Source organism: Cyprinodon tularosa, unplaced genomic scaffold (assembly GCF_016077235.1).
Source record: "Cyprinodon tularosa strain WSP-4 unplaced genomic scaffold, ASM1607723v1 ctg69, whole genome shotgun sequence".
NCBI lineage: Eukaryota > Metazoa > Chordata > Actinopteri > Cyprinodontiformes > Cyprinodontidae > Cyprinodon > Cyprinodon tularosa.
The window spans coordinates 2,005,461-2,019,746 of record NW_024039440.1 but is presented as its reverse complement, the minus strand read 5'-3'; the positions used below and the strand labels follow the sequence as shown (position 1 = coordinate 2,019,746).

Here is a 14,286-nt window from a genome sequence, read left to right as displayed (position 1 = left end):
GAGAAACAGACTTAATGAGAAGCACAGCTAGATCCTCTTGTGTCTCCTCTGTGAAATGCCAGTGAAATGTCAAGTGCCTTTCCAGGACTCTGTCTGCTGTCTGTGAGCCGACTGCGGGTTGCAGCAGCCCTTCGTGTCAGTTGGATTACACAAACTGGAAGATGGCCCCACTGTATTATCATCTCTCTGGCAGCTCCCTCTTAAACTACAAGCAAGCACAAGCAAATCACACACATGCGTGTGAAGGCTCTCGGACACACTAGGATTCTCACTCACCAGCTGAGATCCTCATGAGCTGGAGAAACAGTTTTACCTCATGTTGTGTGTGTTCATTTGAGAGACCGGAACAATAATTACAAACCATCAATTTTCCCAGTCTCATTAAAGAGGGCCTTGATTGGACGGTAGCATCTTCTTGTGCAACACACACATGGACACACACGTATAAAATCAGGCACCTCACCATGGCAACCAGACAAAAGAGGATGGGAGTGTAATGAGGTGAGGTAAACAAAGGGAAGATGAAGAAGGACAAAAGGACAAGGGGAACAGAGCAAAAATGAAGGAATGAAAAACCAGAAAAAAATCAGGGGGACGACGTATCAGAACATTTGGAAAACAGCAGATGCTCGCTTTGCATATGAACTTAGATGGATCCCAGTGTGCTGAAAATAAAATAAATTATTAAATGGTTATTGAACCAAAATTGCAACAGTTCACCAATTTCCTAAGAAGCCCTTCCAGCCAATGGCTGATTTATCAAATAACTGCCAAATAAATCCCAGTCGAGGGAAGCATTTAACTCCATTGTTGGTTCTTCAGCCACAAAAACAACAACAGAAGCAACTCTTTTGATGATGAGTATAAATATGAGTCAGAGAGGGAAATTCTGACTGCTGTATATACTCCACTGACAGCTTGTATAAACCGAGAACACTCAGGGCAAAGTGTCAAATTATGTTTATAGGCCACTGAGAAAGCCATCCATCTCACCATCCCAGAAAGGTAATTGCAAGATGGTGGATAATGATAAGTCATCATTCCACCCAATTTATTTTATCACAGAGGCATTGGCAGCACAAATAATGTCAGCTAAAAATACCTCATCTTTGAGGCAAGCAGTATTTCCCTCTGCAGAGTCTGAAGCAGTGCTACTAACCAGAATATTTTTTACGTAACACTTTATCAGCCACTTCCAAGCTAGTTCTGGTACAAAGATGGAGACCCACTCAGACAGAGGGTCTTATAGATAAAAGGTTGAACTCTAAATCAGAATGTAAAACTAACAACCACTGATGACTTTGATGCCATTTTTGGAAAAAGGCAACAATCTGAATATCCTCGTTAAGAAAACTGTACAGAAAGTTGAAAAGTAAAAAAATGTTTCAGGGATAATTATTTTACACCTGAAGTCTTTTAGAATAATGCGGTTGATTTCTTCTTTGTAGTGCTGTATTGCCCTCCATATATATATTTATTGCTTTTGCATTTTTCATCTATCCAATTTCCATCACCCTTATCCCAGTTGGGGTCGCAAAGGGTGCTGCTGCCTATCTCCAGCTGTCAATGGGCGGGAGGCAGGTTCACCCTGGACAAGTCACCTGTCTATCGCAGGGTAACACAAAGACAAACAGGAAAGACAACCACTCATGTGCACACTCACACCAAGAATTTAGAGAAGCCAATTAACCTAACAGTCAGGTTTTGGGACTGTGGGAGGAAGCCGGAGTACCCAGAGATGCACAGGGAGAACATGCAAACTGATGCAAAGACCCTGGGCCGGGAACCGAACCGCAAGCCTTCTTGCTGCGAGGCAGCAGTGCTACCCACTGCCGCACTGTGCAACCGGCTTTTGCCTTATTAATTATTAATGGAGGATTATTGATGTTTTTATATCTGACAAAAACAACTGAAGTCAAGACAAAATGCGTAAAGACAAAAACGTTCCTAACCAAATAAAAAGCAATATTCTTAAATTATTTATCTACTGGGAGTAACCCATTTCTTCAGTCACTGATTTTCATTTATCTTAGCTATGAATTAGAGAGAACCTGTATAACAACTTGAAGTTGACTCACAGAACACAAAAGCAAATTGTGAGACACAAAGTCACTGATATCCATCAGCCCAGAAGGATTTAAAAGACGAGACACCTTTGAGGGTTTAAGACTCCAGTTGTCATGTGGGTTTGAAGTTCCTTGCATGAAGAATCTTATGACGAATGAATGAATTTTAAGTGTTTTATTTACAAAAGCAACAACAATCTGAATGCGGAGAACTGCACAAAGTCAGTTGAACTTTCTGGATGGTCTGAAGGGCGAAAGAAGATTGATCAGGAAATAGTTGATTGATGAAAACCGATGACTGATTGATTTGCTTACTTGATGAACTGCTGAACACAGGTAAGACCTTTTTCATGAAGATTGTCTGGAACAATAACAAAGTCCACATTAAAAAAGATAAAAAAAAAAAAAAAAGATATTCCTGGTTTAGGTCTTCGGCTGGAATGCCATCAGGGGTATTCATCGGGCGAAAAGAGATGATCCTTTGCCTTCTTACATTCACGCTAATAATCTTGATTGAGAAAATATTCTCAGGTGGGCAATAACAGAGATGTGAATAAGATAATGAATCTTTAACTGATCCGGCAACTGGAGGCAAACCACAGAGTGACTGAGCACTGCCTAAATTTCAAATGGGCAGATGAATCTGGGAGGGAGTTTGTGATTAGAAGTCTTTACATTAATGCCATGAGTTGATAGCTAAAACTTTTGCCCAGGAGAGTACTAGGGAGCAGGAATCCTTACCCGATCGGCCAGACGAGGATTTGTTTTCACTGACAGGTTCAAGGCAGGAAACATAATTTTACAGACCCTTCTGCAGCGTGTGAATGTGGTGTTTGGCAGGGGTAACAGAAATGTCCTGAACAAAGGCAGCTGGGGACGCTCGAAGCTCCTGGTTCATGCATTCGGATTGACCATTAGTTTGGAGATGAAAATCTGAACTGAGAGCAGTCTTGGCCCAGAAGTACAGTAGTATGAAACTCCTTCCAGACCCCAGAGATAAATTGTGGACCCCTGTCTGATTTCACAAGGGATTCTGTGAAGGCGAAAAACATACTTAGTCAGGATCTGAGCTGTCTCAAGGAAGGATGGAAGTCAATGAAGTGGGATGAGGTGGCAGGCTTTGGAGAAGTGGGCGATTTATAGTGAGGATGGTAATAGTCCGACAACAAAATCCAAGGCACTATCAGAACACGGATGTTTAGGGATAGGCAATAGTTGAAGAGGAACATAGAGTTAATCAGGAACATAAACCAGGTTCTGGGGTACGGGGCAGACCAATGAGCCACCAGGACTTGATCCTTTATTTCCAATGGTAAAGCCACAATGCAGGAAGGTTGAATGACGTTCAAGATTTTTGGTTTCTGATCAGTGGAGTATTGCCTAAACAGAGCAACGTCTTTGGTGTTTTTTTTAGAGCCTGGGCTGTAAGTGATGATGCGAAAAGAAAAGGAAAAGAACAGAGACCAACATGATTGTCTAGACATCAGCCTGTGACCTCGAGCTCTAGTAAACTGGTAGAATAGGGCAGGGCAATGATACCAGGCACACCATCAGACACAGCTTTGAATGAATTAAAGAGAAATTTACTTCATATGAGGCTTCATATTAAAACAGAAAAATAACGTTTAAGATCCTTGCTTCAAGCTCTTTACTAAAGGGCAATTGTTTTAGCAGTGCTGAATAAACCTTTATCTAAGAATTATATAGCTATACATTTTACTCTATAAAATACATTAAAACAAGTTCATTTTTCAGGAAAAGCTTTAGAAATTCTTTGCAAAGATCAACTCAAATTACTCAGAACATTTGTACAATACTCTGCTAGTGTCTAAACAGAAATGAAATGAACTTTCAATTCAGTTTTTCCACATTTATTTGAGTACACCCGATTGAAATGACTATTTTCTTTCTTTTTCCGTGTGTCCTGTTTTGCAAATATACCTCTGGGAATCAATGTCCCAGAGCTAGATGATAGCCCAACAGATTTGCTCTTACAAGCAGACCATTATGTTTGTAGCTATAAGGTTCCGCTTGCTACTTGTATATGAAACTTTATTAAAAATCATTTAGGAAGTAAAATCGTATACAACGGGGATAGAAAGGGATGTGAGAAAGAAACAGGGAATAATAGTTAAGGGGAGAGAGAAAGAGGCAGGAAAGAGTGCCTGGAAAGATAAAATAAAACAAAACAGCAAAATTAGACAACACAGAGGATAGAGAAAATATACAGTAACTCCTAGAAATCTGAACCCACAACTACATAAGACAAGGAGAAAGAAAACAGTGAACAAAACAACAGCAAAAAGAAGACAACCAAACTAAACATCAAAATAGCTTCAAGAGCAATGGTTTCCCTTAGATATCAATGTGTGGAAAGCAAAAACATATGGAGATTACACATTATTCAGGGTGGTATATATCTATACCTGCAGCTTAATATTTAGTATTAGTGTGTATCTGTGAACACCTGGAACCAAACTCCCATGGTATGTATGCATGGGATTTACAAAGCTTCTTCAGAAGGAAATTATGCTCAATAGCAGATGTGACTGGCCCCAGACTCACCCTACAGGGGCCAGGACTGATAACGAGGCGATGTGAGCCAAAGATATCTAAAGTCACCCAAGAAATGAATGTCCCCTAACTGGCACTCAATAATATTATGCAGTTTATATTTCTAGACTATGTTTGTTGTGGAAAATTATGAAAAAATTGTTAAAAAGATACAGTAGTGTTTTAGATTTTAGAGGTAATTCCAGTTAATTTGCCAAAACATAGTTGTGGTCCTAAAAAATTTAAAAACTGCAAAGCTTTGGTGATACGCCACTCTCTAAGAGGGTAAACAAATTTAATATAATTTTCCAGTCACACTCATTTGTATTCTTCTGCCAGGATTCTTACAGCCTGATAATATCACCTAGCCCACTGGATCTGGACCCTTAACCCATTAATCTCTAGGATGTTGATCTCTGTAGCTTACCTGGAACACACAGACACCTGTAGCTGTTGCCCACGCTGCGGCAGACACCATGGGCGCAGGGATTCAAGGTGCAGAAGTCCACCAACTGGGCACAGGTGGGGCCGGTGAAGCCTGCTGTACAGCTACACCCAAATCCCAGGGGCCCAGGGCCCTGGGCATAGCATGTGCCATTATTATGGCAGGGGCTGGAGGCACATGGGTCCACCTTCTGCTCACATGTTGCGCCTTGATAGCCTATGAGATTTTAGATAGGTGAAAGATGGAGTGGTTCCTTTTAAGAGTTGCTGGAGTCATGATTTTATATCAATGTGAATTAGAAAACAGAGGTGCACATGCAGAACGTTTGTTTACTTTTTTCATTATAAGGATTTATGTTTACAAGGATATAAGAAAAGATATAAAAACAAAAATATTTTTTAAGGTTCGAAATAAAGTCCCATCTTTGTCCAAATTGGTAAGGTTGATAAAAATGTTTGTGATTGTGTTAATATTTAATTTTAGAAATTAGCCTCTTTTGGATTAAGAAAAATTCCCAAAGATATTTAATTAATTTGCACTCCTCTTTAACTAATCACCAGCTTTAGAAGCCTGCATGTGTTTTAAATAGTTGCTCTCCTCTGTGAAGACCCCTTCTCTCATTTTGATAAAAATCGGCACAGCTCTTCTCATTACCTCCAAGTCATTCTTCTTTGTTTCTAAAAATAACCTTTCCTTCTCACCTTTTCTCTTCATCTGTTTTCTCATCTGCTCCAGGCCCTGCCATTGTAGTGCAGAGAGGATAGTGCATGCGATGTGTTGTGTTGTGTGTTCCCTGATTTATAGAAAACACAGCAGTAAATCCCCTGTGCTGACTGCAGAGAGCATGCTCCATTGAACTAATGAAGATATCTCCCACAAGCATCCATTGATCTGCAGCACTATATTTCACTTTGTGTGAGAACATTCATCATTTAGCAGCAGGACAGGAACAATGTACGGCAGCTCTTTTTTTCCTAATATCACTAGCAGGATTTCAGCATAAATTCTCTTCCTGTGTTTGTTAATGCACTGCTAAATTAACAAATTGTTCATTTTTCCATTAGCATTGCTCTCTCGGTTTACTTAAATATAATATCTCTGCCTTGTCATCTAACTTCAACTAATTTGGCAAAGATGGAAAGTTGCTTTTTCTTTCTTCTACACTTGACACGCACACACACACAGACTCCTAGTTAACAGAAGGAGGCCTATGTATTGCTGCCTCTGGCTCTAAAACCTGCCAGAAAGTTATGTGTTATATTTAGCCATGCAGCTCACTCCCCAGAATATCTTTTTCTGACTGGAGGCAAACTACAGATACAGTTTTCACATTCTCATACTAAAAGTGACCATTAGGAATATTGCAGCAACAACAGTTTAAATAAACTTGCAAACATTCCAGGAAATGAAATAAATAACAATTAAGGTTTTAATCAATCCCCTAACCGGCAAAAGGCAATCAAAGGGTTCCCACCTCGACATTGTCAAGGGTGGCAAAACAAGGAGACATAAAAGACCAAAGTGTTTAGCTGATTTCCTCTGAATTCAAAAGGCTGGTATGAAATCCCAGTGCAAAAGGACAGTATTATTAAACTGTATGGAAAACAATATATTCTTTCTCTGACATGTTGAGGTGCAAACTGTTCCTTGTTTTCTGTAACTTTGGTTTGTGAAAGTTAAAGAAAACATGACTACTGTACATAGACACAGCATTGGAGTGTGACGCTGTCCTTGGTGCTTATAGCAGGACCCAGATTTGTGTCTGATGTTGAAGTTGCATTTTAGGTTAATAACCTACAAATTAAAAAGGGTTAGGGTTATACTATTTATATATGACTACTGGTTTTGAGTATTAGGATGAGACTAAGAGAAATAAATAAATAATGAGAATAAAGTTATAAGATTAAGATTTTGTTCTTGTATTATTACCAGGAATTAATAATAATAGGACTTTATTCCCATAGTATTAAAAGAATAAAGCCGTAAGGTTTTTGGAATAAAGTCATGAAAGAATAAAGCTGTCAGATTATTAGTTCTTTCATAAAATATATTTTTGAACAGTATCTGACCAGCACAGCTGAACTGTGACCAATCAATCTGAGCTCCGTTTTGTAAACATAATAATGTTTCCTTATTTATAAAACCGACAGGAAAGTATAACTTCACAAGATTCTGAGTCCTCATTTCAATGCAGGGCTGACAGCGCAGGAGTTATCAATAAATATTATTGACTTTATTCTTGTAAAATTCTGACTTTAAAATGTAATGTCGTTATTCTTAGTGGTATATTCACATTATTCTCTACTACTTTATTGTCATAATATCACAGCATTGCAAAAAAAAAATTCTCTTTTGTCTGGCCACAATACTCTGTGATAGTATTTTGCAATATTTTAATCAAAATTATTATTTAGCAACAGCTTTTTTAGTTTAATTAAAACTTTTGTATATTAACATGTTTTGTGCTTCCTGGCCCCTTTTCAATGTCATAAAACCACTGCTTAGAAGGCTTAACATTATCAGTAATACATCCCTGCTCTGGATTTTGATGCATAACATGGCTCTTTCAGTGGAAATATATACAACATAATATCTGCTACTTTTCATTGAACATAAAAATAGTTTAACTTAATCTAAAGTTTGTCTACAAAAGGAAAATATTTTAAATGAATATTGTCCCTTGATAATGATCTAATTCCAGGGACTTGAAATTCCAAAAAGCAAAGTCTGAAGGCTTTCAATTTGTCTTTTGTTTAAAATGAGAATCCAGGTAAAAATAAAATGAATCAAAAAATCAGGTGGGACACCTAATGGTTGTGTTAACGAAAATTTGGTCTTTACAGTAGAGTGATGAGAAGAAGAAAGCCACATTCATATAGCTGTATGAAGGCAGAGGTTCACCCAATGTTTGACCAGAACTGTCTTAGACTGGTTTAAATAAAATCATATTCATATTAGAATGGCTCAAAGTTCAGACTTAATTGTAATGTAATTGAGAATGTGTTGCAAGAATTTAAATAGTGTTATTATCTTTCCACTCCTGAATTAGGCTGAACTTTGTGTTTGTCTGTTATTTAGATATTAGTTAAATCAATTATCTGTTTATATAATTTTTCTTTTTTGTTCAAGTGATTGAATAGCTCTACAGAGCACCTTACCATAATAGTACCAATGAAAGTAACTGTTTATGGGAAAATAGGGCAATTTATGAAAATGAGAGCTTAATTATAGGTTTTCTGAAAAGCAGTCTGAAAACTGTTATTGGAGCATCTTCTTAGGTTTTTCTTTAAGAATGTGGAAAATATCTTTATAGTAAAAGAACCACCTGAAAATAAAAGAAACGAAAGAAGAATGAAAATGAGATCGCTGCAGGGGGATTCAACTGCAGGAGATAAAAGTGTGGCTCCTGCTGGCATCGCTGGCAAAGCGATTGCAGAGCTTATGCCTCTCTGATGACAGCTATTATAGAGTTGTCATGACTTATTGCTTGAGTGTTGGTGCATGTGCAAAAACACCAAAGCATAATTTGGATTTGATTTACAGCATGGGAGAAGAACACTTGGCTTGGAACCAATGGAAATCATTTTATCATTCATTTATGTGGTTGATCTGCATATATTTATTCACATGTAAAGATAAAAAAAAAATGAAATGGTCCAGAGAGCTGTTCCAAACAAAATTTCTTTTTGTTTTACACTTGTGTAAACAAAATGACAAATAAAATATTTCTAAGGCTAAAATTATATATTTTATTTCTCTTGGATTTTTTTATGCAATCTAACAAAGCCACATTTTCTTCAAAAACATATTACACAAATGTTCTACTTAAAGTCATAAGGCTCTTATTGTATATACAATTAGTTGTGTTTCTCTCACCCTACTCAAATAATAGGTGTTCCAGTTAAGCTGGGAAAATACTGAACTAACTGTTGGGTATTCTAAGTGGATCAACTAGAAGAGTTTGTCCAACACTAGTAGTTTTCCACTCCTGCTGCTGCTATTAATATGCCCACTTTCATAGATATCTGCTGTGTACACAGTCACATGCATAAACTAACTGCAAACGCATGTGCTCTAGTTGGAAAAAGAAAATGTAGAAGTTTTGCAGTCACAGATTTCCCCAGAGTCGCTGATGCACATCGCTCAGCCTACGAAGACTAATTAGAAAGAACGAGGAAGGTTTAAATTAAGCATCAGCGTGGCACAGATACTCTTAAACTTGCAGCAGATGCTCAGCACGGCAAAAATATTTATGCTATTTTGGATGAAAAAACAAACCTAACGGTCTTTGCTTCCTCCTTTTAGCAAAGACACATTGCTGAAAACACTGAAACAGTTTACATCCACACACCAATTTACCTGGCAGCTACTTTTAAATTTTCTGGTTTAGGTTCACCAGACCCACTCTTGATATCAGTTCCAGAGTATTTGGCTTGTTACCTTCAGGGCAGTAGCACCTGGGTCCAGCCAAGCTGCTGAAGCAGGTGGCTCCGTTCTTACAAGGCTGGGAGAGGCAATGGTCGACCAGCATCTGGCAGCGCTCACCTTCATAACCTGGCAAACACATGGCATCTCATCAGACGGATGGTTTTATATTACCGAAACAGTTAGTAACCACATGAAGGATGGACTGTAGATTAGTTAAAAAGTAGAGTGTAGAGAACTATATGGAAGGGCTTTCTTGTCCAAGAAAATGAATCCACATGCAATGATCACCATGTAGAATTTCAAGCGTTGGATGCAGAGGTCCAAAGCAGGCTGCTACTGTACTCTAGAATAGAGGAGGCGTTTTCTCCACATGGCAATTTGGTTGACCCATCTTGGTTGGGTGGTTGCAAGGGGAGCAATACTTATTTGATTGTTTTATGCCAAGTGTAAAGCTTGGTGGAGGAGAGATTATGGTATGGCGTTGTTTTTTTAAGGGTGTGTTTGACCCTTAGCCTATTGGAGGTAACCCAGATTTTATGGAAACAGTTTCGAGTTGGACACTTCTTCTTCCGGTATGACTGTGCACTAGTGAATAAAGCAAGATCAATAATGGCATGCATGAGAGTGTTTGATAAATAGTAGCTTAATTGTTCTGCACAGAGTCCTGACTGTCACTATCCGATCAGTCCCTGAAGCACGATATGTACCATCAGCTCATTTGCACAACCAGACGTATATCTGGGTCACCCTCAATTTTAGTTTGTAAAAAAGACCAAAATTATGTTTATCTGTCCCCAAAAGTAGTAAGAGTACTAAACTATAATGTGTTAAAGGTTCATTATGTATTTCCTAAGTCAATAAATGCATTAAAATTCTTTCTGTTTTAACACTCGTCTGTGCACAATTTGAACCGGAAATGGCATCCTACACTACTTCCAGGAGCTAACATGTTCGGCTTTGGATTGAAACATAAATCTAGTCCTTTTGAGTTTTATACTTACCTTTTGTGTTAACATTATTGTATAAAGTGCATAATTTAAAGAAAGAAACAACTAAAATGCAGATAAACATGGTTTAATCATATTTTGCCGGACTACTCTGAGCATGTCCAACGATGATGTCAGACAAGCAGTTTAACGGTCTCAGAAAAAGTCATAAAACATTTTTAAAGATGTATATTAGGATTCTTTAGTGATTTAAGGATAGAAATAAGTAATCTTAGTACCATAATTACATTATTTATTGAAACCCGGATGTATATCTGGTTGTGCATGCGCAAATGAGCTGATGGTACGATTCATGCTTCCGGGACGGATTGGGTAGTGAGACTGACTTAATCTGATTGAAAACCTTTGGAAAGAACTAGAGCAGAGACTGGGAGCCTGGGCTTCTAGTCCAACATCCGTCTAAAACCTCAGAAATTAGCTCCTGGAAGAATGGTCAAACTTTCCATAATTACGCTCCTAAACATTTTTGAAATCCTTCCTAGATGAACCGAAGCTATAACAGCTGCAAAGGGTGGGTCAACATCTTATTGATTCCTATGAATTTAGAATTCAATGTTACTTGAATTAATTTGCAAATCAAGGTAAGTAGGTGAACACATTTAGCAATAGTGTGGGATTTTATGGTGGGAAAATGTTGCACATTTGGAATAAAATAAATCATCTGCATACATTCTAAATCATCCTTGAACATTTGAATTGTTATATTTTTAGCATTTTTGGATTACCATAATTAACATTTCTGTATCACATGGACAATATATAGTAGCTATTTCTGATCCTACATTAAGAATATTTTCTTTTTAATCATGTATGTTTTCCTGAATGGGATTAAAGCTAAACAAGCTAATTTAAAGTGTAATAAACCCAATGTAAAAGTATTAAAAATTACTGAGAAATTATAAAAAATGTTTGTTTGTTTTTTCTTTTATTGTTATGGATGTACCAGTGGCTAGACATTAAAAATAAAGTGTAAGATTATCCACCATAGGGAAGCCAGAATGATATCACCTTGCTGTGGGCAGTAGCCTGGCAGAAGCCATCCTCCAACCTGCAGAGTGCAGCGCTTAGATATTAGGCCACATATATCAAAATTAAGAGAGCTTACTTGGTAATGCCCAATTTACAGTCTATCTAGAAAAAAAGTTTATTGATGGTTAAGATGGATCATCAATTTTTAAAACTTGCTTGTTTGCACAATGAACCTTTGTGTCCATTGATTATAACCCAATCAGACGCCATTGTTTTTAGAGCCATTAAACACAACACCACTCTAGAAAATATCTGTCAGAATGGAAAGTTCTCGATCAACTTTGAACTAAGAAGTGTTTTCATAATGAAAATTAGATTAGCATCAACAGAAACCCCAGAACCACAACTTAACTAAACACCTGAAAATGAACACATTGAAACACGTGAAATGGATTAATACGTTCAAACGTACCTGGTTGGCAGGTACAGGTGAAGTTCTGTCCCTCGCCTCCTTGTCTGACGTCAGTGCAGGTGCCATTGTTACGGCAAGGCCGGTGGTGGCAGGCATCCAGCTCTTCACAAAATATTCCAGTGTAACCATCGTCACACTCACAGAAGAAAGTGCTCTGCAGGTAGATATCAAGCACATGTTTAATGTGTTAGGGCGTAACAGTGATAGAGAAGAAGAGAAGAACATGGCAAACTGAATTCATGAATCTAAAAACTGTAAAATGATTCAGTGGCAAAACACATCAGTCAGCAGAGACAGTCTGATCTTCGCCACTTAGATGGGTGTTAGAGCAAAAAAAACAGATATAAAAAGAGTCTGAATCTGTTTAGAGATAAAAATGCTGGTGCTGCTTTAGCTTTTGCTTCTTTTAGGGAGATAAACTTAACAGTAAACTTTCAAGAGCACATAGCCAAATGTTGACTTTCTCACTTTTTGTTACATTTATAAATTGGTGTTATGTGTGGCAGACAAACACATTTAGCTTATAACTTCAGGGGAAAAAACTAGTGCAAACATAAAAAACTTTTTTTTTATGTTTGCTAAACAAATATTCTGAAAAGTTTAGCCACCTCATAAATTGATAGCATCTGAGTCAACATTTTGTGGCGACATCGTTACCTGCAATACAGCTTCACTCATTTTGGTAAACATCTTTAACAGCTCTGCACATCCAGAGACTACATTTGTTTTCCTTTTAAAATGAAGTAAATGTGGGTCAGATTTGATAAAGTGCAGACAATCTTTTTATAAGAAAATAATTGGATTGCAGTTTGGACTGTATTCTTCAGGTCTGTGTTTTGGGCCTGCATGACATAAAAACAAACATTAATTTAATGATTTTGCTAAATTTCTTCTTTCTAGTTTACATTTTTACTGTAGGGAAAGGAATTATTAACATGCTATTGTAGCCTGCTTTGCTCACATTGATATATTATGATTACATGATAGAAGAACTAGGCAAAATCCTTAAAAGCTTAGTGGGTTATTTTTATATTTACCTCATTGCCAGACCTTTGAATGCAACAAATCAGTCTTGTAGAGATACAAGATTTGTCTTTTGATACATCTTGTCAAAAGATTTCTTACAAAATCTTTTGACATCAAAATTTGAAGGACCTCTGATACAATACTATGAATAGTTAGAACATGGTGTGCTTTAAGTCATCCAACAAGTGCAGGAAGAACAGCCTGCTGGAAGAAAGGAGTGGTTCTGTGTAGGACGTATTGATATTTTCATACCAGAGAACGATTGCTTTGAAAGTACAGACCTTTGCCATTTCTGCGAATTCTCACCTCAGAGGGCTGCGTGACGCATTTTCCTTTCCCAGAACATTGAGGATCACTGAAGCTGCTGCCAGGTTCCACGCAGCTGCTGGCCTTTACTGTTAGGTTAAGACGTAGCGTGACCTCTGGAGCTGTGGGAGCGCCAACACGGACCACACCTGCCACACAAAGGAAGAAAGCCTTTGTGCTTAAGAATTTAAAAGCTTTGCTTTATTTAGATATACTTGCAGAAGACAAGTCAATTAATCTTTAAAATAGCATTCATTACCACTGCAGTAATTCACATGTTTTCCCTTTAAAATCTTAAACTGTATTAGAATATGGTGGGATTAGATATGACAGAAAAATAATATATTGTTATGAAGGTTTTTTTTTCTTTTCATTCTGTCTTAATACAGATCTTACGGGTGTGGGCAAGACATTTACCCGCTGTACCCAAGGACTGCTGTGGCTGCATGTAGCTGGACTTAAGTGAAATATGAATCGAGGGCATTTACCTTTTACATAAAATCTATTCCAGTTGATATGTTCTAATAGACAATCAAATCATCAGACCAATAAATGAACCTTTTTATTATTTTCCATTAAGCTTAATGGAAAGTAGGACCAGAGCCCTGCAACTTTCAAGTGCGTCTCAGCTTCAACACCTCCCTCATAAATAAGCAAATCTGTAAAACTCTACAGAGCCTGACTGCATGCTAGAGACCTGTTTAACGAAATGACTCAGCATTCGTTGCAGAACAAGAGCCCTTGAGGATTTCAGTTAAAGACAGCTTGTCTCTCAACACAGGTATAAAGTTGGGGGGTTATCTAAAGGTACTTAATATAATAAGTACTTGACATAATAAATGAGACTCATTGGAGCATATACTCCAATTTATTGAACTTCAATATCAAACTTACCTTTTTTGTCATGGATTCTATACTGGATTTAACCCCTCAAAACCCACCGTTTTAAAGCGTTCCCAAATAGAAACTCAGTATGCATGAAAATTACACTGGTAAAATGTTTACCAATATAGA

At 37.5% G+C, this 14,286-nt stretch overlaps 1 protein-coding gene across 1 annotated transcript in view; it reads right to left on the bottom strand.

Moving 5' to 3' along the window:
• The window catches only part of dner (delta/notch-like EGF repeat containing), a 65,846-nt gene that overhangs the window by 7,954 nt on the left and 43,606 nt on the right, over positions 1-14,286 (bottom strand). The window contains exons 5-8 of the mRNA XM_038267983.1: positions 13,273-13,421; positions 11,941-12,094; positions 9,505-9,618; positions 5,047-5,280 (exon numbers count right to left, since the gene is read on the bottom strand). Of these exons, the coding sequence (XP_038123911.1) occupies positions 5,047-5,280; positions 9,505-9,618; positions 11,941-12,094; positions 13,273-13,421 (651 nt within the window). The remainder of the gene's footprint in view (positions 1-5,046; positions 5,281-9,504; positions 9,619-11,940; positions 12,095-13,272; positions 13,422-14,286) is intronic.